Source organism: Typopeltis vanoorti, chromosome 8 (assembly GCF_054136105.1).
Source record: "Typopeltis vanoorti isolate ZY-2024b chromosome 8, IOZ_Tvanoo_1.0, whole genome shotgun sequence".
Taxonomy (NCBI): Eukaryota; Metazoa; Arthropoda; class Arachnida; order Uropygi; family Thelyphonidae; genus Typopeltis; species Typopeltis vanoorti.
The window spans coordinates 30,776,527-30,797,977 of record NC_143556.1 but is presented as its reverse complement, the minus strand read 5'-3'; the positions used below and the strand labels follow the sequence as shown (position 1 = coordinate 30,797,977).

At 37.7% G+C, this 21,451-nt stretch overlaps 1 protein-coding gene across 1 annotated transcript in view; it reads right to left on the bottom strand.

Annotated features, from left to right (window-relative positions):
* Window positions 1-1,552: 1,552 nt before the first annotated feature.
* LOC150103900 (uncharacterized) overlaps window positions 1,553-21,451 on the bottom strand; it is a 132,480-nt gene continuing 112,581 nt past the window's right edge. The window contains exons 7-8 of the mRNA XM_090397091.1: window positions 14,566-14,635; window positions 1,553-1,673 (exon numbers count right to left, since the gene is read on the bottom strand). Of these exons, the coding sequence (XP_090253217.1) occupies window positions 1,618-1,673; window positions 14,566-14,635 (126 nt within the window). The 3' untranslated portion in view covers window positions 1,553-1,617. The remainder of the gene's footprint in view (window positions 1,674-14,565; window positions 14,636-21,451) is intronic.

Sequence of the window (21,451 nt, the reverse complement as noted above, 5' to 3'; positions counted from 1 at the left end):
TGAATATTCGCCTGAAAACAATAAAAGTTAAAGGAAGTCAATCCCGAAAACGGATCTGCAAATGGTACAATATCCGATTATAAAATCAAAATTTAATGAAATTATTTAAGAACTGCTGTCTTCACAGTTGCAAAACGAAAATGAACCCTCTAAATGGAATAGACTACAAGCAGCTATCGTAACATCTGCTAAAAACCACATCAATAATATAAGAAGAAAGAAAGAAAAAAGCATGGATAACTCAAGAGGTAATCAACCTTACTGATGAAATTTTGCAACTAAAACGGGATATTCTTGGACCGTATGAAGTTAGACATAATGGGGAAGAAATTTTTTATTTGAGAAATGGAGACATACTGTACTATAGAGGCCAAGATAAGAAAAGAATCAGTGATGCTCCACATAACTTCCTCTGGTAAAATCTGTGGCACCTCTGTTATTTCATAGTTGTCTTCTTCTTCATTCAACTAATTCAGTTGGAATTTAGAGTGTATCTTTTAGACATTTGGACAATACTTGCTTTTCAATCAGATATACAGTCAAATTCTATTATGTTGTTCAATTTTTATTTTAGCCATGAATCCAATTGCAATGATTCTTTCTTTAACTTGGTCTCTATTTACAATATGTCTCCATTTTTTAATTGAAGAATTTCAATTAAAAAACGTCCAACTTCACATAGTCCAAGAATGTCCCATTTTAGTCACTTTAGCTCTTCAGTTAGTTCAATTAGCCATGCTTCATTGCTCAGAGTCCTAGATCCTAAATTTCCAAGGTCTAGTTTCTAATGTCAGCAACATCTAGTTACCTGGGGATTCTAAGCATCCTCTGCCTTCATGTTTAACTACCTGCTGCCATAGGTAGTGACAATCAATCTGGCCTCCGGGGAATGAGGGCCATTTTATTCCTGTTTGATTCATCATGGAAGATTGGGCCATAATTCACCATGCTAGCCCACTGTGGATTGGTGAATGGCTATATTTTCACGTGGGATTGCCACTCCCAAAACCACTGGTCCACAGCTCTTTATTCAATATATTCAGATGTCCTGATACCCAATGGATCGTAGTCGGGATTTCCCCCTGACCATGATCCTTTTCATAGATGTCTGTGAAAATAATAATAATATTATTATTATTATGTGACACCTCCAAGAAGTCCAAAGACTCGAGGAAGGACACCTATTCCACAACTCTCTGTCTCACCACTCCATCCACCAATTACAGTGAATTGCATCATCTACACCATGCATCTACTAGCCCACATCCATGCCCACAGCAGGATTCGAACCTGCAGCCTTTTTGGGTGTCGAGCAGATACACTAATCACTTGACCAGGCCAGCATTTAATAATATATTTGATAATAATGTCATAAATTAAAGAAAGATTCTGCTTTATGTAAACTATTTAAACAAAGATTATATATATTTTTAGAAATTTATTTAGCTCAATTTATTCATACAAATTATTTAATAAAAATAATATCCAAAATACATTTATAATTATTTCATGCATTTTAAAATAAATGCAGCTTATCAAAATACTAAATTTACAATGTAAATATTGAAATTTTAAGCAGTTGTCTGTCTTTTTCTTTTTTGTTTCTTTTTAACTTCATCAAAAATTTCTGCTCCCTTCTCCTTCATCTTCGCTGCTACTTAATTCTTCTGCTGCTAAAAGGAGAGAAAATGGAAATTCATTATCAAATATGTAATAACCTATAGGACATTATAGGACTAACCTATAGGGTAGGATGAATAATAAATTTTTTTCCCTATTTTTTATAATTTTATATATTTCTGTACTTTTTTTTTTTTTTACATAATCTGGAAACTCTGCTCTAGATACCAAACATGGAAAGCTTTTTCAAGCCATTCTGTCTTCCATTAAGTAGGACAAGTTGTTCCAGACCAGGTGATAAAATTCATCTCCTACCTAAAGATAATCATCAACATCCATGCCCACAACAGAATCTGAACCTACAGCCTGTGGATATGGGGAGTGGATATTCTAACCACTCAGCCAACCAACTCCAGCAAATGGATAGTACCAAGTCTTCTTAGGGAGATTTTTAGTGTGCCAGTTTAAAACACGAGAACGAGAACATTGTTCTGGTTTGTGTTTATATAGTCATAGGAGTTGTAATGTGAGAATCAATAGTATCTCAAGTAGAAGAACACCAAATAATTTGGGTTCTGAGGAATGCAATATGTTTGTGCCAGGAGAGGTTAAATGTGTAAGTCAGCCCAGATGAGAAAGCTAATACTGAATAGATATTTCAACATAAAAATTAAGTGGAGAAAATGGTGTGAGATCTTTCTTATGAAAATTAAGACAGGATTGTATTTAAGACATTAAGAAAGATCCTAAAGAAAGATTCAGAAAGATCCTGAAGCTTAAATAGCCAGCCTGGCTGGCTGAGTGGTTAGCATATCTGCTCTCCAGCCAAAGGGCTGCGGGTTCGAATCCCACCGTAAGCATGGATGTTTGTGATTGTCTGTGGAAATAGTATAGTGATGGTCAGTGGTAGAAGGCGTTGGTGTAGTTGCGGTCAGTTGGTGGATTGAGTGGTGGAGACAGAGTTGTAGAGCAGGTGCCCTCCCTCAATGAGTCTTTGTTGTCATTAGTTTTCTTCTCTGGTTTCACTTTCTGCCATAATAAATCATTTGAGCAATACAAAGTTTGTCAAAGAAGAGGAATGGTGGTGTACTGTCATCAGTAAGACTATAGATAGGATTTGAGATTAGTGTAAGAAAATCATTAATGTATAAGAGGAGGAATTTGAACAAAAGCATACAGTCCTAGCATATTTCAGCATTGAGAGAGAAATCCAAAGAGACGAAACTATCCATTATGGCAGAAAGCGAAACCAGAGTAGAAAACTAATGACCCAACTGCATAAAGCAGAAACAGACCTTAAGATGATAGCTTGGTGAGGACCAAGCTATCGTCCTGGCGAGACCTGTAAACTAGACCTAATTAATGTCACAAGCAACCACATGAGGTTTTCCAAACTTTTCTGTGGCTTGCATCCAAGGTGAGTAATGTTGCTAAAGGATCTGCTGTAGAACAAGAAAAGCAAAATTCATGCTGGTGGTCACTAATTAATTGGTGAATCTCCAGATAGTGAGGGAAATAGAACAATAGTCTGATGGCTGACTTTTATCTTACTTTTAAAGGATGGGTTAGTATATGTTTGCTTCCATGTAGTTGGAGAGAATACCAGATGAGTATGGGTGATATAATAAGTCAGGTTTAATATAGGACATACATTTTTAGCAGAATTGGGGGAGATGAATAACACCTGGAATAGGAGACAGTGGCATGCACAATTTCTGCATTCAAAGTCTCATTTGGATATTTGCATTCTATTTTTTTTTTTTTTACTGATGTCTTCTGCTATATGCTATAGTACAGGTGAGCGTGAAACTGGAATTTTGACAAGAGCTATTTGAGACATGCAAAATTTTTACTTGGACTATTGTTTTGCACCTCTGTTGGGAACCAAGGTTTAGATTAGTGTCAAGGGGTTTTGTGTGAAGTGACAAATGAAATGCTCCATTCCAACCAGGATTATTTCAGTTTTTTGACATCAAAGCAGGTATTAAAGTGAATGAGAACTATATCGTGAGAAATGGATAATACTAAAAAATCCACATTTTAAAAGTAGTAGTGAATATTTGTAAGGCAGGCAGACAACAAAGGAATGAGATAGCTTGGAATGCAAGAGGAGCATTTCAATATGAGAAAAATAATGGGATAAGTGATGATGGACAGGAATAGCAAAGGCAACATGGGTCAGACTGGTTATAGACTCAGAAATGAATTATGTTTGTTTAAGAAAGCCAGGTACCTCAGAAATAAGAGGAGGATGGAACTGTCGTATTGACCGAGTTCATTCATTGTTCATTATTGGAATAAATGAAATGTCATTGACTGAGCATGATGCATTCTAACTAGAATAGAGACAGAAGGGTGTGTGATGTTTTTAATGAAAATAGGAAAGGCAAGAAGAGCCCATGTAGGGTTGAAATACAAGGAAGAAATAATGGCAGTAGTCTGAGGAGAATATGATGGAAGCAGACTGGACAAACCAAAGACAAAGTGGAAGTGGTGGCATTAAAAAAGAAACAAAACCCGAACTTCAGCAACCCAAGGAGTCCAATAAAAATGCCAATTTTGCAGCAATCCTGGAAGACACACTTACTGGACATGACAAATTCGATGCCTAGCAAGAAGTCACAAACTTATTTATGAGACAAATGCAAGCAATTCTCACACTAATCAATGATGGTTAATGAATGTAGAAGACCTTATTTCATTTAAATAATTTTCTGGAATTCCAGTGGCCTAGGAAACAAAATGCATAAGCTTCAAGAATTCATAACGCCAATGAAATGGTAAATGAAATGCACCTGTACCCAGTTGACGATGTAAGTCTCAGAAACTGTGTATATCACAACTACAGGCCCAATGTCAGGAGAAATGGCACAACGGTCTATATCAATACAACAATGAGCCCAGCAAAATTGAAAAACCTTTAACCACTAACATTGAGATCATAGGAGTGAAAATCCAGAAGCCAGTGCAGGCAGCCTGGAAATCTATTCCATATCCAACTCTATTGGCAAACAGCTACTTGAAACTAACATTGGAGATATTAAGCATGAACTGAGCAGTGCTAGTAGCAGGCAACTTAAACAGCAAGCATGGAATAACAGGCCCACTAATCAGAATGGTAAAATCCTGAATGAATTTGCTGCCACAAGGAATATCATGGTTGTGGGACATCTAGAACCTACACATTATAACATAACAGGATGTCCCAACATTTTAGATATCACCATCTTTTGAAACATTGCTCACCAATATAGGCTGAATGCAGTGGATTGTATATCACAACTGTACCAATAATAGAGATGGTAATCTTTCTGTTTACATTATTTTAATGTGTTCCATCCATTTATGTTTATATTTTTTAATTTTTTCTATTACTGATTCCTGGTTTAATTCTTTCATAATTTCTTCGTTTCTTTTGTGATTGAATAGAGTATATTTTGCAGTCTCATAAACTTAATTTCAGCTGTTATTAATCTTTGTTTGTCTTTTGGTTCATGTACCTTGTAGCAATCATTAATGTAATACTAAGATTTCACACTCGAAAGAAGCTGACATAATCTTACTCCAGAAACACTGGGGAAAGTAAAGCAGTTCCCTCAGTACTGCCCAATCAGCTTGCTCTCTTGCATAGGAAAGACTGCCGAACAAGTCATACTTACAGGATTGCAAAAATCACATACCTGATGAGCAGTTTGCTTCTACAAGATTCACTCTACTGTACAACACACTGTCGGAATTTTAGAACACATCGGTGTGGGATACATTTGGAGACAGCACACCGGTGCCATCTTACTTGGTCTCGGGAAAAGTGTAAGTACGGACCTGGGAGTACCCTTAAGTTGAAAGGTTTTTTCACTTCTCATCAGTGGAGCCAGATCCAGAAGAGATACCAAGGTTGAAGCAATGCAGAAGTCATATTCCCAATAATAAGTAGTCAATAGGTGTCACACCTTATTACTAACATACTTTGAATTAGATAAGTAACTTCATGACTAGACTACTTGTATATAGAGGCTAATGACTTCATGTCAATTGCCTTAGTATCCCATAATCGGGGAGGCTCAGGGTGGACAGGGGTACACAGTGTGAGAAAGGTGGATGCTCCAAGAGGAGGTGAGAGCATGAGTAGGCAGGAAAGAAATGGGATGACCAGGGATCAAGAGGAAACAGATGAAATTGAAAAGGGTTCTAAAATAAAGAAGCAGAAAGAGAAACGGCCCCAGTCCAGCATGGAGAGATCACATTGAGTAAGTGGTATCAGAAGAACTAGCTGTAGATCCAGAAATGAGTTGTCGTGTTTGTATACCAATGCTAGAAGTATAAGAAACAAGGCGGATGAAATGGTTGCACTAATTGCACCTGTTCACCCAAAGATTGTCGGAATAAATGAGACATGGTTAGATGAGGACGACATCCTGACAGGAATAGAGATGGAAGGGTATGATATGTTTAATGAGGACAGAAGGGGTAAAAAGGGAGGGGGAGTTCTATTGATGATAGATAAAGAGTTATGTCCATACAAGGTAGAGATGCAAGAGGGAAATAGAGCCAGTGGTTTTGAGGCAGTATGGTGTGAGATAGAGGTGAATAGAATCAAATACTTGGTGGGATGTTGTTATAGACCTGGTAATGTGGATGGTGGTGATAGTGAAATGTATAGTCAAATAAGCCAAGCAAACAAGAAAAGGGTGATCATTATGGGTGATTTTAATTATGGCAATATAGAGTGGAATGAAGAGATAGCAAGTGGAAGTAAAGAAAATGAGTTTCTTGAGTTTTTGAAGGATAACTACCTCAGACAGTATGTAAGAGAGGGCACACGAGGATTAAGGGTCTTGGATTTGGTCATCTCATCAGAGGATGTAATTATCAATGAGGTGTCAAATCATCCACCAATTGGTGAAAGTGACCATGGTTGCCAGCAGTTCAAGGACCTCTGTGAAAAAAGGGTACATGTGGAACTACAAGAGGGGGGGGGGGGATTATGAAGAGCTCAGGAGACAGCTTGCGGGTGTAGCATGGAATGAGGAGTTAAATGGAAAAGAGATCAATGCAGCTTGCGGGATTTTCAAAAACTATTTAGTAGATGCAATGTCTAAATGTATTCTAAGGGTGAGAAGGTTAAATAAGACAGGTGTGAGGCTGGATGAATAATGAGATTGAGCATGCAATACAGAGAAAAAGGGCATTTTGGAGGCAGCATAAGAGAAGTGGAAGTAACCAATTTCATGAGGTCTACAAAGATTAGGCAAGGAGGGTGACTTGGTTGGTGAGGGTAGCTAAAGAGAGGTATGAACAGCAGTTAGCTAATGAAGCCAAAAAGAATCCTAAGGAATTCTTTCGATATGTAGCCAGCAAAAGAAAGAATGATTATGAAAGGATGACATTGATTGAAGGAAATGGTATAAAGACAGCTGTTGCAGAATGTGTGGTGGAGATACTTAATGAGCAGTTCATAAAGATCTTTCAATCTTGTGAATGTGACTTCATGGAGAGATTGAGAGCAGTTGATGATGAGGAGAGACTGACTGTAAGTGAGGAGGTGTTTGGGGAGTTGAGTAAACTAGACGTAAATAAGGCTGTGGGACTTCATAATATATCACCACGTATTCTGAAGGAACGTGCCAGAGAATTGACATCTGCCTTGACATATTTTTTTAGTACAAGTGTCAGGTGTTGTGGTTAAGTTGTTGGAGAAGCTTGTGAGAACTAGGATCCAGAGTTGGGTTGTCAACAATGGTATAATCTTTGATGGACAGCATTGATTTGCTAAAGGGAGGTCATGTTTTAGTGATTTACTTACTTATTATAATAAAGTGACTGCTTCCTTGGACAGAGGAGAAGGATACACAGTAATATACTTAGATTTCACAAAGGCTTTTGATAGAGTCAATGATGATAAGTTGACAGTCAAACTAGAGCAGATGAGGTTGAATATTAGATTAGTGCATTGGATTGGATTGGAGACTGGCTATATGATAGGTATCAACAAGTTGTGTATGGGGGTGCGATATCCAGAAAAAGGAAAGTCACTAGTGGAGTGCCTCAGAGGTCTGTTTTAGGGCCATTAGTATTTAACTTGTATATTAATGATATTGGCGAAGATTTGGATGGAGATATTTAGTTGTTTGCAGATGATGCAAAGTTGGACGAACCATAAAGAGTAGTGAAGATGTGGCTTTGCAAGAAGACTTGAATAAATTGAGTGATTGGGCACAGAAATGGGGTTATGAGTTCAATGTTGCAAAATGTAAGGTTTTAAAATTTGGAAAACAAAGATGGGATGCAGAATTTAAGCTTGGTGAGAATATACTTTTGGAGGTAGAGGAAAATAGAGATCTTGGGGTGATAGTGGATAAGGATCTAAAATTTAGGGGACACATCGCCAAAATTGTGAAGACAACATAAAACCTGGTGACCAAATCTGGGCACAATAGTCCATGTATGGCCTAATCAAAGCCTTATACAAGGACTATTGTGCCCAGATTTGGTCACCAGGTTTTAAGAAAGATAAAGAGATGTTGGAAAGGGTCCAAAGGCAACTTACTAAGGTAGTTTCTGACCTCTGGAATGTTGAGTATGAGGAAAGATTGAGAAGATGTAATTTGCAGAGTGTGGTGGAGAGAAGGAAGAGGGGAGTATGATAGAGACCTACAAGTTAGTAAGGGGTTGTAATAGGATCAGTGCTGGAGAGGTTCTACAGAAAACATTGGGAGATCAGGGGAGAACCAGAGATCAATCCTGGAAACTGCATAAAGAGGGTGTGAGTAGGGGAGTGAGAGGCAGGTTTTTTTTATGCAGAGTTATGAATGATTGGAATGCCTTGCCTGAGAGTGTGGTGACTGCAAGGAGTTTGAGTGTGTTGACACAGTATGATGAGATGTGTGTGTCATAAAAGGACCTCCCAGATGAGTCTTTGACTCCATGAGGTCTTGGGAAATAATAATAATAATAATATGATGTACATCTAATTCAGAGTATGTTAGTAATAAGGTGTGACACCTATTGACTACTTGTATATGGAAATATGACTTCTGCATAACTTCAACCTTGGTATCACTTCTGGTTCTGGCTCCCACTGATGAGACTTCAATAAAGGTCGAAACTGGTCTGGGTAGTGGCTCTTCTCATAGCATTTAACATGTCTGTAAGGATCTGTGCATTGCATTAAAGGATACTAAGGCAATTGATGTGAAGTCATTAATCTCTATATACAAGTAGCCCAGTCATGAAGTTACGTCATGAACAAACTTTGTTTGCTTACATTTGGATAAAGGATGAAACAAAGAATATAATTTCTTGTCATCTTTAATTTGGAGTGCCCATATAAATAATAATAACAACAATTTTCCAGGACAAATAGGAGCTGAAGAATGCATGATCTATTCATACAACAGCCACTGGACTGCTTTTAAAACACTGCATCCCATACAATATATTTTGTCTCATCCAGCCACAAACCAAATCTTAATCTTGTGAAATATTTCATTAAACCCTCTGTATATAATAAAATAAGTATTCAGCATTGAAAAAGATAAAGGGCGTGTAAATTATGTGTTATTTATTTCCTTTTTAAAATAGAGAAAAATGGAAATTATTATTATTATTATGTAACACCTCCAGAGAGTCCAAAGACTCATTGAGGGAGGGCACCTACTCTACAACTCTCCATCTCCACAAATCCACCAACTGCACTACCTTCATCATCTATACCAATGCCATCTACCACTGACCACCACCACCACCAGTATTTTCACAGACAATCACAAACATTCATGCCAATGTCAGGATTCGAACCCGCAGCCTTTTGGCTGGAGAACGGATACACTAACCACTCTGCCAACCAGGCTGGCAAAAAACCCTCCACTTCTGTATAAGACCAGCTAACTCACTTGTAGTTGAAAGAGACCAGATAAAGGTTCCTCGCATCACTGATTGGAATGGAACCCGGGTCTTTCCTACTAAATGTCTTCGTCTATACTGAATGAGCTATGGAGGCTCTAGTATGTTAATCTAAATATGTTAGAGAAAAGTATATTATCATTTAATTATGAAAATAGCTTAGAAAATAGTGCATTTTTAACATTGTAAACTGAAATTTTTCAAAAGTAAAAAGAAAGAAAAAATACTTATTATGAATAATAACCACGGACTGCCCCTTCTGAATCTCTTTTTTGCAATTCTTTCCAGAAAACCCATTTCTACTATGATATGTTCATTTATTGTTAAATAACTATTTTTATCTACTACTAAATATTTCTACTCCTAAAATTTGCTTAATGTAAAAAATTTTCTTTAACATTGCCCCTTTCGATTGGAAAAGACCTGTGTTCGTTCTCATTGCTGGTGAGAGGAATCTTTATATGGGCTTTTTTATTTGAAGTTGTGTTAGTTAGTTAGCTGATTTCATATGGAGGTGGAAGGCCATACTCACACAGCCACAAGAAACACATAATTTGCAGACAAATAATACTGTTGTTGTTGTTGTTGGGGTTCAGAAGGCATATTAAAAAAAGTAGCTTAAACAGTACAGAATTGTTTGGTTATCTAAGAACACCCTGACATGCAGGGTTATGTAGGTTATTGCTTCTCTTTATAAGTCCTCATTTGGATTACTGTGTACACATCTGGTTTCCTGAGTTTCTAGAAATGTGGAAGAGGTGAAGTGGATTATCATTTAATTATGAAAATAGCTTAGAAAATAGTGAATTTTTAAAATTATAAACTGAAATTTTTCAGAAGTAAAAAGAAAGAAAAAATATTTAATAATGAATAATAACCATAGACTGTCCCCTTCTAAATCTCTTTTTTGCGGTTCTTTCCAGAAAACCCATTTTTACAATGATATGTTCATTTATTGTTAAATAACTATTTTTATCTACTACTAAATATTTCTACTCCTAAAATTTGCTTAATGTAAAAAAATTTCTTTAACATTGCCCCTTTCGATTGGAAAAGACCTGTGTTCATTCTCATTGCTGGTGAGAGGAATCTTTATATGGGCTTTTTTACTTGAAGTTGAGTTAGTTAGCTGATCTCATACGGAGGTGGAAGGCCATACTTGCACAGCCATAAGAAACATGCAAGTGATCAAAATACTGCCAGGACACTGTGATGTTCCATATGAGGAGAGATTTTTTTTAATGTTGGGTTCATACACAAGAGGTTGGTTGATCAATCTATAGTACATTAGTCAGTACCATTGACAGGGTGTAGCATAAAGGCATCCTGCCTCATGGCACCACTTAATAAGGGTGCTCGTTCAGGTGCCATATTAGGGCAACAAGATATTTTACATCTGATGTAGATGCAATAGATTTATTTGAATTAAAAATTCTCTCAAAAGAGAATTTGGTGAGGATCAAGAGAAAAGTGGTCCTCACCAAATTTTATCATCTTCTTCTTCTTACTATGTATTATGCCTTACTGGCCTGTTATAGAGGTGACTTGAGCTCTTCTAAGTCTTACCTGCCCCGAGGATAAGGTGACTAGTCCTATGCCTCATGGTATATCCTATGGCTGTATCTCATGTGTGTTCACGGGACCAGTTTGCCTGCTTGTGGGAGGAAAAGCCCTGCTGTCCATGCACAAGACCAGCTAACTTGGCTACATCTGAGAAATATCCTTAAGCTTCTCACAGGCATATGGTTGCCAAGCGCACAGCCACTAGGCTAACCACGCATATAAATTTTTTATATGATAAAAATTTATCCCGATGTCACCACCACCCTAAGGATATTGTTAACAATTCCTGTTAGTGTAGGAAGTGTGGAAAGAAATTTTTCCACCCTTAAACTGAGTAAAAATTATTTGCAAATAGCAATGACCCAATAAAGATTGGTTGGTCTAGCAATTATATTGATAGAGGCCAGATATAGCTTATAATTTAAATTTAGAAGAGCTTGAAAACAGTTTTATCGTACAATATCCCCACAGAGCAAACATTTAATTAATATTATGTAATTGTTTTGCATTAATGTTTCTCTTATAATAAAAACAAAATAGCAATTGGAGATTTTCTTTTTTTTTTTTTTTTTTTGTTTTATAATCCATCAGGGGCAATATTTAATTGTTTGCCTCAGGAAAGGATCTAATCTGGCAACGGCCATGACATTAATACCGTATATGGATAGTGGGTTGGGAAAGGAAAAACTTGTTTACATTTGATTTAAAAGCCTGTATATTATATTCCTTGAGAAATACATCAGGGGGAAGACTGGTCCACAGTACAGGAGTAGCAGGGATGAAGGAGGAGGAAAAGAAACTTGTTCTGTGAAAGGATGCTGAGCGGCAGCTGTACGCATTCCAATGGGTTTAGTACTGAGTGGGAGAATTATTGATACTATTTCAGATGAACATTTGCCATTGAAATATTTATAGAATACACAACAAGAACATAGACTGCTGACTCTATTAGTTATAGTTCATCATCTCAACAACTATATTGTTGAGACAGAGAGGATGACAGGAAAGTTTTTAATTACATCTGCTTGTGGTTGAGTTTTCTGTTCTGTGAAAGAAAGGTTAACATTAGGAAGGAATGTTACTAAGGTGTCTAAGAAGGCTAGACTATTGTTAGTTTCCTTTTACCTCATAAAATGGATTCTTGGATGTTCACTATTGAGGTGAAGAGGGAAAGAGTCTAATGGATCAGGGCCATGAGGCCAAATGGAGAACATCTCATCTACATCTTCTAACCAGATAGAAAGCTTAAGAGAAGATGAGTCAAGAGTACGCTTTTTAAAATCCCATCCCATCCTATCTTCATTTTGTGTTAGGCTCAATGGCCTATCATGGTAAAGTAGTTGGCATTTTTCCTGTTTTGTGGGATGAAAATCCTGAGTTTCTGGGAGGAAAAACCCTTCAGCTTCTGTATGAGACTGGCTAACTCACCTTCACTTGAAAAGCTTTAATAAAAGTTCTTTGTATCCATTTATAAATTTGAAAATAAAACAAAATAAAGAATGCTTAAATCAGGAGTCTTCAGTCTTTCAAACAGTGTGGGCCGCATTAAAAAATTTCAATGAAGCCTGCGGGCCACTAAGCTATACTGCAGTATTTAGAATTGTAAGATGCTTTCCAGATTCACAAGGAATGCTGTGCATTTGATACTTTATATAAAATCCTATAAAAATAAACAAATTCAGCTTTAAGAGCATAGGTAGGAGTCAGGTTCATGATAAGTAAATACAATCGATACTTGAAAAAAAGATAATTTAATGAAGAAAACATTAATTTTTTACAATATCAATGGACAACTCGGCAATGTTTTTCCTTGACCAGCTTGTCGATATTCGCATCAATGCTGGAAGTCGCTATGCTCAGAGTATTCTCAAGATGTTGGTTCATAATCTGAGATCTTGTCTTGGACTTCACATGCTTCATTCTGGAGAAGAACTGCTCACATAAGTATGTGCTTCGTAACAGAGGAGCGTACATCTTCAAAACATGCTGGTGAAGATTAGGGAATGCATTCTCTGTAAAATGTAAGCATGGGTACATTGAATAATTTTTCTCTGAAAGAAGAGTTGTTTTGGAGTTCAAGCAGCTCCATTTCTACTGAGCCTGGCATTTTGGCAGCATTAACACCGAATGGGATTGAAAATAAATCTAAAGAAGACTGTTAGTTATGAAAATCACTAAATCTCTCTTGAAACTCGCTTTGCAACATGGTTAATTTTGTAGTGTACTCATCAAGAGATAAACAGTTGGACTCAGTGAAGCTGAAAGGGAGTTGTCTTTTATTACAAGTTGTGCCTCCCAAAGTTTGAGTTGGCCACAAAAGCTTTGATATGATCGAACAGAGTGTGCACCAGTTGATCTTTGGGTTGTAGCTGCGCATTTAGGTCATTCATTCATATGCAACGAGATGTCAGTCACAAAGGCAAAGTCTGTCATCTACTTCGGATTGTTAAATTCCGCAATCGGATTCCCTTCGTTTGCATGAATTGCTGTATTTCGCTCCTTAAGTCAAAGACTCTTTTAAGAACCTTCCCTCTGCTCAATCAATGCACATCACTATAATAAACCACATTGCTGTGATCCGTTTCACACTCTTCGGTCAAAAACTCTTAGAATTGAAAACAATTCAATCCTCTTGCCCTAATAATGTTGACAGCAGTCACAATAACTTTCATGACATTCTCAAATCCAATAATTTTCACACACACAAATTCTCCAGATTGGTCAAACAGTGGTAATGGACAAAATCTTTTTCTTTTACTTCCAGTTCTTTCCATAGCAGCGCAACAAACCCTTCGTTCTTTCCCACCATAGCAGGGGCACCATCAGTTACCACACCCTCAAGGTTGGTTAAGCTGAGGTTGAAACGCTGGAGCGTTTTCTTGGCAGTGCCTTTCATCATTTCTTTCATAGGTATGAGCACTATCAGTTCTTCTGTCACATTGAACTGTTGATCAATATAAAACCACAATAGGCTATTGCTGACACGACGAACCTGTGTGTGCTTCTACATGAATATCACACTGTTGACGACTGACTGTGGATGTGATCCATTTGTATTTATATGAAAATAACGAAGTATCGAGAACCTTCGAGATGTATCTGGAAGGCACTAGATGGCACACTCGGCCATCTACCTGCGACGTTAGTACTAGTACTTAAGTACTGCTTGGCGCTGGCAGACGGCTGAAGAAGCATGTCTATTTAATATTTATTTTTATAGGATTTTATGTAAATTATCAAATGCACAGCGTTCTTTGTGAATATGGAAAGCATCTTACAATTCTAAATACTGCAATATAGATTAGTGGCCCGCGGGCTTCATTGAAATTATTTTTTATTTAATCACATCTTAATGTTAAGTAGTTATTTTTTTTAAATGGCTGGCGGGCCATAGCAAAGAACTCTGCAGACCTTAGGTGGCCCATGGGTCATGCATTGAAGATCCCTGGCTTAAATGAAAACTGGTGTGATTAGTTTTACCTGCAGGTTTAGGCTTAGGTGTAATTAATGTTGTATCAGTGAACATTTCCTCTTCTGTTCTGTGCAGGAACTAAACAAATAAAAAATTAAAAATAAATAAAAATAAAACGATAAATTTACTTTTACTGACATTAGATATGAAACAATCACAAACACACAAAAGCATGTAATATGAAAAAGGCACAAATATTTTCACTTTATTTTTAACAAATATAATCTTATATCTTAGTTTAAAAGAGTCATTTCCATTACAGTCATAGTCATCTTTGGACTGTCAGTCCAAAGATGACTATGGGGATGTTCTTTCGCTTGGGTGAACAGCGGGAAGGAGTGATGACAAGAGGCCATTCCTGGAAGTTACAAAATGAAACTGTGAGCAAGAGGGTGAGGAGTGGTTTCTTTGCATGAAGGGTGGTTGAACTGCGGAATGCATTGCCTGATGGAGTGGTGAGAGCGAGAACAGAGAACAATAAGTTTAAGGAGTGGTATGATAGACTTTGTGTTTCTTAGGGGGGACCTCCCCTCGATGAGTCTTGATAGACTTTGCGTTTCTTAGGAAGGACCTCCCACGATGAGTCTTTTGACTCCATGGAGGCCTGAATAATAATAATGATAATAATAATAACACGTTAATATCACATCTACCAAGCCAACATAGTTTGGCTGGCTAGGCAGATATACCTAATTACCATCCAACAGGCTCTTGGCTCAAATCCCAGAATAGGTATAGATATTTGTGAGACCACCACTATTTATTGGATACCTGAAATGGCTTAAAAGATCATCCCTATCTGATCTCTATAGCAGGGTCTCAGATCATCTAACCCTTAGTACACCCATCATACTATGCACTACAGGTTTACAGCCTGTTGTGAGACTAGAGTCCTAACTAGGTGGGCACCCTCTATGGACACCTGTTGACAGTGACAGCCTAGGATTAAACTGGGATCTCAAAGTATTATTATTACTATAATTATTATGTGACACCTCCAAGGAGTCCAAAGATTCATTGATGGAGGGAGCCTACTCCACAACTCTCCATCTCTACCTGACAATCCACCAACTACAGCGAACCTCAACTACCATCATCATCTACACCGATACCATCTACTGCCTACCACCACCACCACTAATATTTTTACAGACAATCACAAACATCCATGTCCACGGTGGGATTCGAACCTGCAGCTTTTTGGCTGGAGAGCAGATATGCTAACCACTCGGAGAACCAAGCCGACAGTGTTTCCCATATTTTGGTAAGTTTTATGCTACCGTATTTATTTAAATTAGGCTGATTTTTAAGAGCAGCAAAAGGTTCTAAAAACAGTCTTTCTATTTTAAATTTACTGTGATGGGGTATGATGGTCGTTTTCCAATTGATTCTGTGAGCTGTATCTAAAGCATGTGATCTGGTCTGCAAGGCCAGATTGACCATAGTTATGACTATAGATGTATTTTTTGTGTTCTTCTATTTGGATGGTAACATCTTCTTGTGTGTCCATAGTAGGCCAACTAGCAAGAACAAGGAACTCTATATACACTGTAACTGAGAGGGGAGAGAATTTGTTTTTAGTTTACAGCAGATAAGGATAGCTAGTTTTAAGTAGGGCTTGAAAATGGTGCAAAGATTGTATTTATTATTAATTAAAATTATTATGTGACACCTCCAGGAAGTCCAAACACTCATTATGTGCCTCTGGCATAGGAATGGTGATAACATTACTAAAATCTTTCTGAAGAGAAGATTATGGATTGGGGTAAGGATTGATTAATTCTTTGATATTGTTGGAGCTGTAGCCAATAGATAGAATTAAATAATTAAATATAATGTCTTATTTAATTATTTAACTGATAATAAATATTATTATTATTAATGCATAGGCACCTCCATGTAGTTTTAAGACTTATTCAAGGAGACACAAACTATCAATAAAATATCTATCATACCTCTCCTTGAAACCATTAACAGACAACACACTCACAACTGACTCAAGTAAACCCATTCCATTCATCATGTACTTTTAGCACATTATGTACATACACCACTCTCCAAACAAAAAATCTAGTCTTGCAGTCCTTGCTCTTTCCCAACTTCTAAGAATAACCTCTTGTTCTTCCCCATCTAGTCAAGTGCCGAAATATTTCTTTTGTATTAATCCTATACAATCCTTTAAGTAACTTAAATGTTTTTATCATATCCCCCCCCCACATTTTTTTTTTTCAAAACCAACTTTTGCAACCCACCAACCCTCAATCTGTCTTCACAGGAAGCATTCCATAAACAACTTACCATCTTGGTCACTTGCTTCAGGATCCTGTCTACTACTTCCTCAACACCAAGAAAACCAGGCAACCAGATCTAAGCACAGTAATCCAGATGTGGTCATATTAAAGCTTTATAAAGAGTAATGATAACTCCCATGTCTCTGTTTGTCAGAGTGTTTTCAATAACCAAGTATTGAAAGTGAGCTACCCTGGCTACTTTAGCAATATGTTCTCTAAACTTCAACTCTTAATCATCTCTCTATCTACTACCCCCATATTCCTCACTTCATCAATTTTCAGGAGTAGAGTTCCCTCAATGTGGCACACAGCTAGTAATCTTTGTATGCCAAAATGCATAACTTTATACTATTCCAATTAAATTCATATCCATTACATTTTGCCCATACTATCAGCCTATTTAAATTATTATTATTATTATGGGTGTCTCCATGGAGTCAGTAGATTCATCACGGGATACCCAAACTATCAAAACACTATCTATCATATCTGTTCTTGAATTCATTTACAGACGATGAACTCACAACTGACTCAGGCAATGCATTCCACTCATTCACCACCCTCCAGACAAAAAACCTTGTTCTCACACCCTTCTTAACCACACTTTTCCTTAATTTTCAGGGATGACCTCTTGTTCTTCCATCACTATCACACAGCTGAAACATTTTCCCTGCATTAATCTTATAAAAACCTTTTAGTAATTTAAATGTTTCTATCATATCCCCTCTTCTCCACCTATCAACCAACTTCTGCAATCCACAAGCTCACAATCTATCAATGTAGGGAGCATTTTTTACATCACTCACCAACTTAGTCACTCCTATGAACCATTTCCACAATCTCCTCATCTCCAAGGAATCCAGGTGACCAGACCTGAGCACAGTAATAAATATCAACACTTTATAAAGGGGAATAATAACCTCTTTATCTCTGGATGTTAGTGTGTTCCTCAATAACCAAGTAATCCTATGTGCAATCTTGGACACCTTAGCAATATGTCCCCTGAACTTCATCTCCCTATCTACTAACACCCCTAAGTCCCTAGCCACACCAATCTCTTGGAGTACCATTCCATCAATGCAGTACACACCTGGTAATCTTTTAGTCCCATAATGCATAACTTTACACTTTTCCACATTGAACTGACATCCATTTCCTTTTGCCCATTTTACCAGCTTATTTAAATCATCCTGCAAACTCTCAACACCAGCTTGATTTTTTATTGTGTTACCCAACTTTGCATCATCAGCAAACAACTGAATATCTCCCTTTAAGCCATTTCCTATATCATTTATGTACAAATTAAACAACAATGGCCCAAGCACAGAGCCCTGAGGCACACCACTGGTAACTTGCCTCATCCTGGACTCTGCTCCTCCATACACCACCTACTTGTATCTCTTCCTGAGCCATTCTCCTATCCATATCACCAGTTTAGTATCCATCCCCCTCTGCACTAATTTGTGCAACAGTATTCCATGGGGTATCCTGTCAAAAGCCTTAGCAAAATCCAGAAGTACCACTGTGTAGCCATTTCCTTTGTCCAACTCAGATGTCATTCTATTATAAAAAGCTAATAAATTGCTAAGGCAGGATCGACCTTTAACAAAACCATGTTGATCCCTATACAGTATCGTATCCTATTCACCCATTCTTGAATTTTACTTTAACCAACTTTTCTAATACTTTTATCACCACTCCCAAGATGGTGATTGGCCTGTAATTAACTACCGCAGTTTTAGAGCCACCTTTACTTTGCCTCCCTTCTACTCCGTAGGGACCATACCAGAATTCGAACTTAAGTTAAATAACCAAGTAAGAGGTGTTGATAATTCCTTTGCACATTCATGCAACACCCGAACTGATATTCCATCTAAGCCTACAGCAGTGTTTGCAGTTAAATTTTGCAATATACTAAGTACCTCTGATTTCTTAACTTCAGTTCTCACATTAGTTATCGCTACAGGCACAGAGATATTCTCACTTCAGTGATAGGCTTTTGAAAAGTGATCACTCAGTAACTCGACTATTACATCAGAAGTTTTCACCTCAATACCGTCAGCACCCACTAAGGTTATCCTTCCAAAGTCATTCTTCCTTTTACTTGCCACATAGCGGAAGAACTCTTTGGGATTATGCTTGATCTCCTTGGCTAAAGTCTTCTCATAATCTGATTTAGCTTTTCTTATTATGCTGGTAACCTTCCTAGCTTGAGCCTTGTACTGCTCATGGGTGTACTGATCGCCTTTCTCCTTTTAAATTCTCCATAACATTTTCTTTTTTTGCAGATCAAGCTTGATACTACTACTACTACTCATCCATCTAATGCCTACCTTGTTTGTCTTCCTGACCATGGGGACACAATCTGATATTGCCTTCCTCAGATACCCGCTGATTTTATCTCATGCACTGCTAACATCTTACACCTGCAATATGTTCTGCCATGGGACTGCTGCAGGCTCACTCCGAAGCTTGTTATAATTGCCTAACCTATAGTTCCATATATACCCCTTCTTAAGAGAGAAATCCACAAATTATGCAACCTCCCAAGTCAATACCACATGATCGTTCTCACCAACTGGAGGTAACGATGGCACCTTACTTATGCATATATCCTCTGAACCAATGATCAGGTCCAACACCCTCACACCACATGTCCCTTCAGTTATGTGCTGTTTCAAGTCATTATCTTGTAGAAGATGTATGAATTCCATTTCCTTTTTGCCATGTGATATTTCCTCCTTCCAATTGATATCACCATAATTAAAATCTCCTATAATAATCACTAACCCTGCACTCATTGCACTAATTTGCTGATGCATGAATTCAATATCATCCCCTATACCCCCCTGACCTATAGCAGCAACCAACTGTATAATTGGTTGCATTGGTCACTATATACCAATGCTAGAAGCATTAGAAATAAGAGAGAAGAATTTTTGGCATTAGTCAGTGAAATCTCACCAAAAGTTGTAGGCATTAGTGAAACTTGGCTGTCAGCAGAAGATGTGGTCACTGGAATTGAATGTGATGGGTACAGTATTTTCAGGGAGGATAGAGAAGATAGAACAGGAGGAGGAGTACTGTTGATGATAGCTGATGTGTTGCAGCCAAAGAAAGTAGTATATCATGATGATAGACATGTGAATGAGAGTTCATTTGAGGCAGTCTGGTGCGAAATAGTGACCAACGCAACCAAATATACAGTTGGATGCTGCTATAGGCCAGGGAGTACAGGGGGAGATATTGAATTCATGCATCAGCAACTTAGTGCAATGAGTGAAGGCTTAGTGATTATTATGGGGGATTTTAATTATGGTGATATCAATTGGAAGGAGGAAATATCACGTAGCAAAAAGGAAATGGAGTTCATACATCTGCTACGAGATAATTACTTGAAACAGCACGTAACTGAAGGGACACGTGGTGTGAGAGTGTTGGACCTGGTTATTGGTTCAGAGGTTATATGCATAAGTAAGGTGACCTCGTTACCTCCAGTTGGTGAAAGCGATCATGTGGTATTGACTTGGGAGGTTGCAAAATCTGTGGATTTTTCTATTAAAAAGGGGTATGTACGGAACTACAGGTTAGGCAATTATAACAAGCTTCGGAGTGAGCTTGCAGCCATCCCATGGCAGAACATATTGCAAGGGAAAGATGTTAGCAGTGCTTGGGATAAAATCAGCGGGTATCTGAGGAAAGCAATATCAGATTGTGTCCCCATGGTCAGGAGGTCAAACAAGGCAGGCATTAGATGGATGAGCAGTAGTATCAAGCTTGAACTACAAAAAAAGAAAATGTTATGGAGAACTTACAAGGAGAAGGGTGATCAGGACACCCATGAGCAGTACAAGGCTCAAGCTAGGAAGGTTACCAGCATAGTAAGAAAAGCTAAATCAGATTATGAGAAGACCTTAGCCAAAGAGATCAAGGGTAATCCCAAAGAGTTCTTCCGCTATGTGGCAAGTAAGAGGAAGAATGACTTCGGAAGGATAACCTTAGTGGGTGCTGATGGTATTGAGGTGACAAAATCAGATATAATAGTCGAGTTACTGAGTGATCACTTCTCAAAAGTCTATCACCCAAGTGAGGATATCTCTATACCTATAGCAATACCTAATGTGAGAATTGAAGCTAAAGAATCAGAGGTATTAAATATATTGCGGAACTTAAATGCAAACACTGCGGTAGGCTTAGATGGAATATCAGCTCGGGTGTTGCGTGAATGTGCAAATGAATTGTCAACCCCTCTTACCTGGATATTTAATTTAAGTTTGAACTCTGGTATGGTCCCTAGGGAGTGGAAGTTAGGCAAAGTGGTTCCTTTGCATAAGGGTGGCTCTAAAACTGCAGTATTGAATTACAGACCAATCACCATCTCAGGAGTAGTGGTAAAAGTATTGGAAAAGTTGGTTAAAGACAAAATTCAAGAATGGGTGGATCAGGATATGATACTCTATAGAGGCCAACATGGTTTTGTTAAAGGTAGATCCTGCCTTAGCAATCTATTAACTATCCATAACAGAATAACATCAGAGTTGGACAAAGGAACTGGCTACACAGTGGTACTTCTGGATTTTGCTAAGGCTTTTGACAGGATACC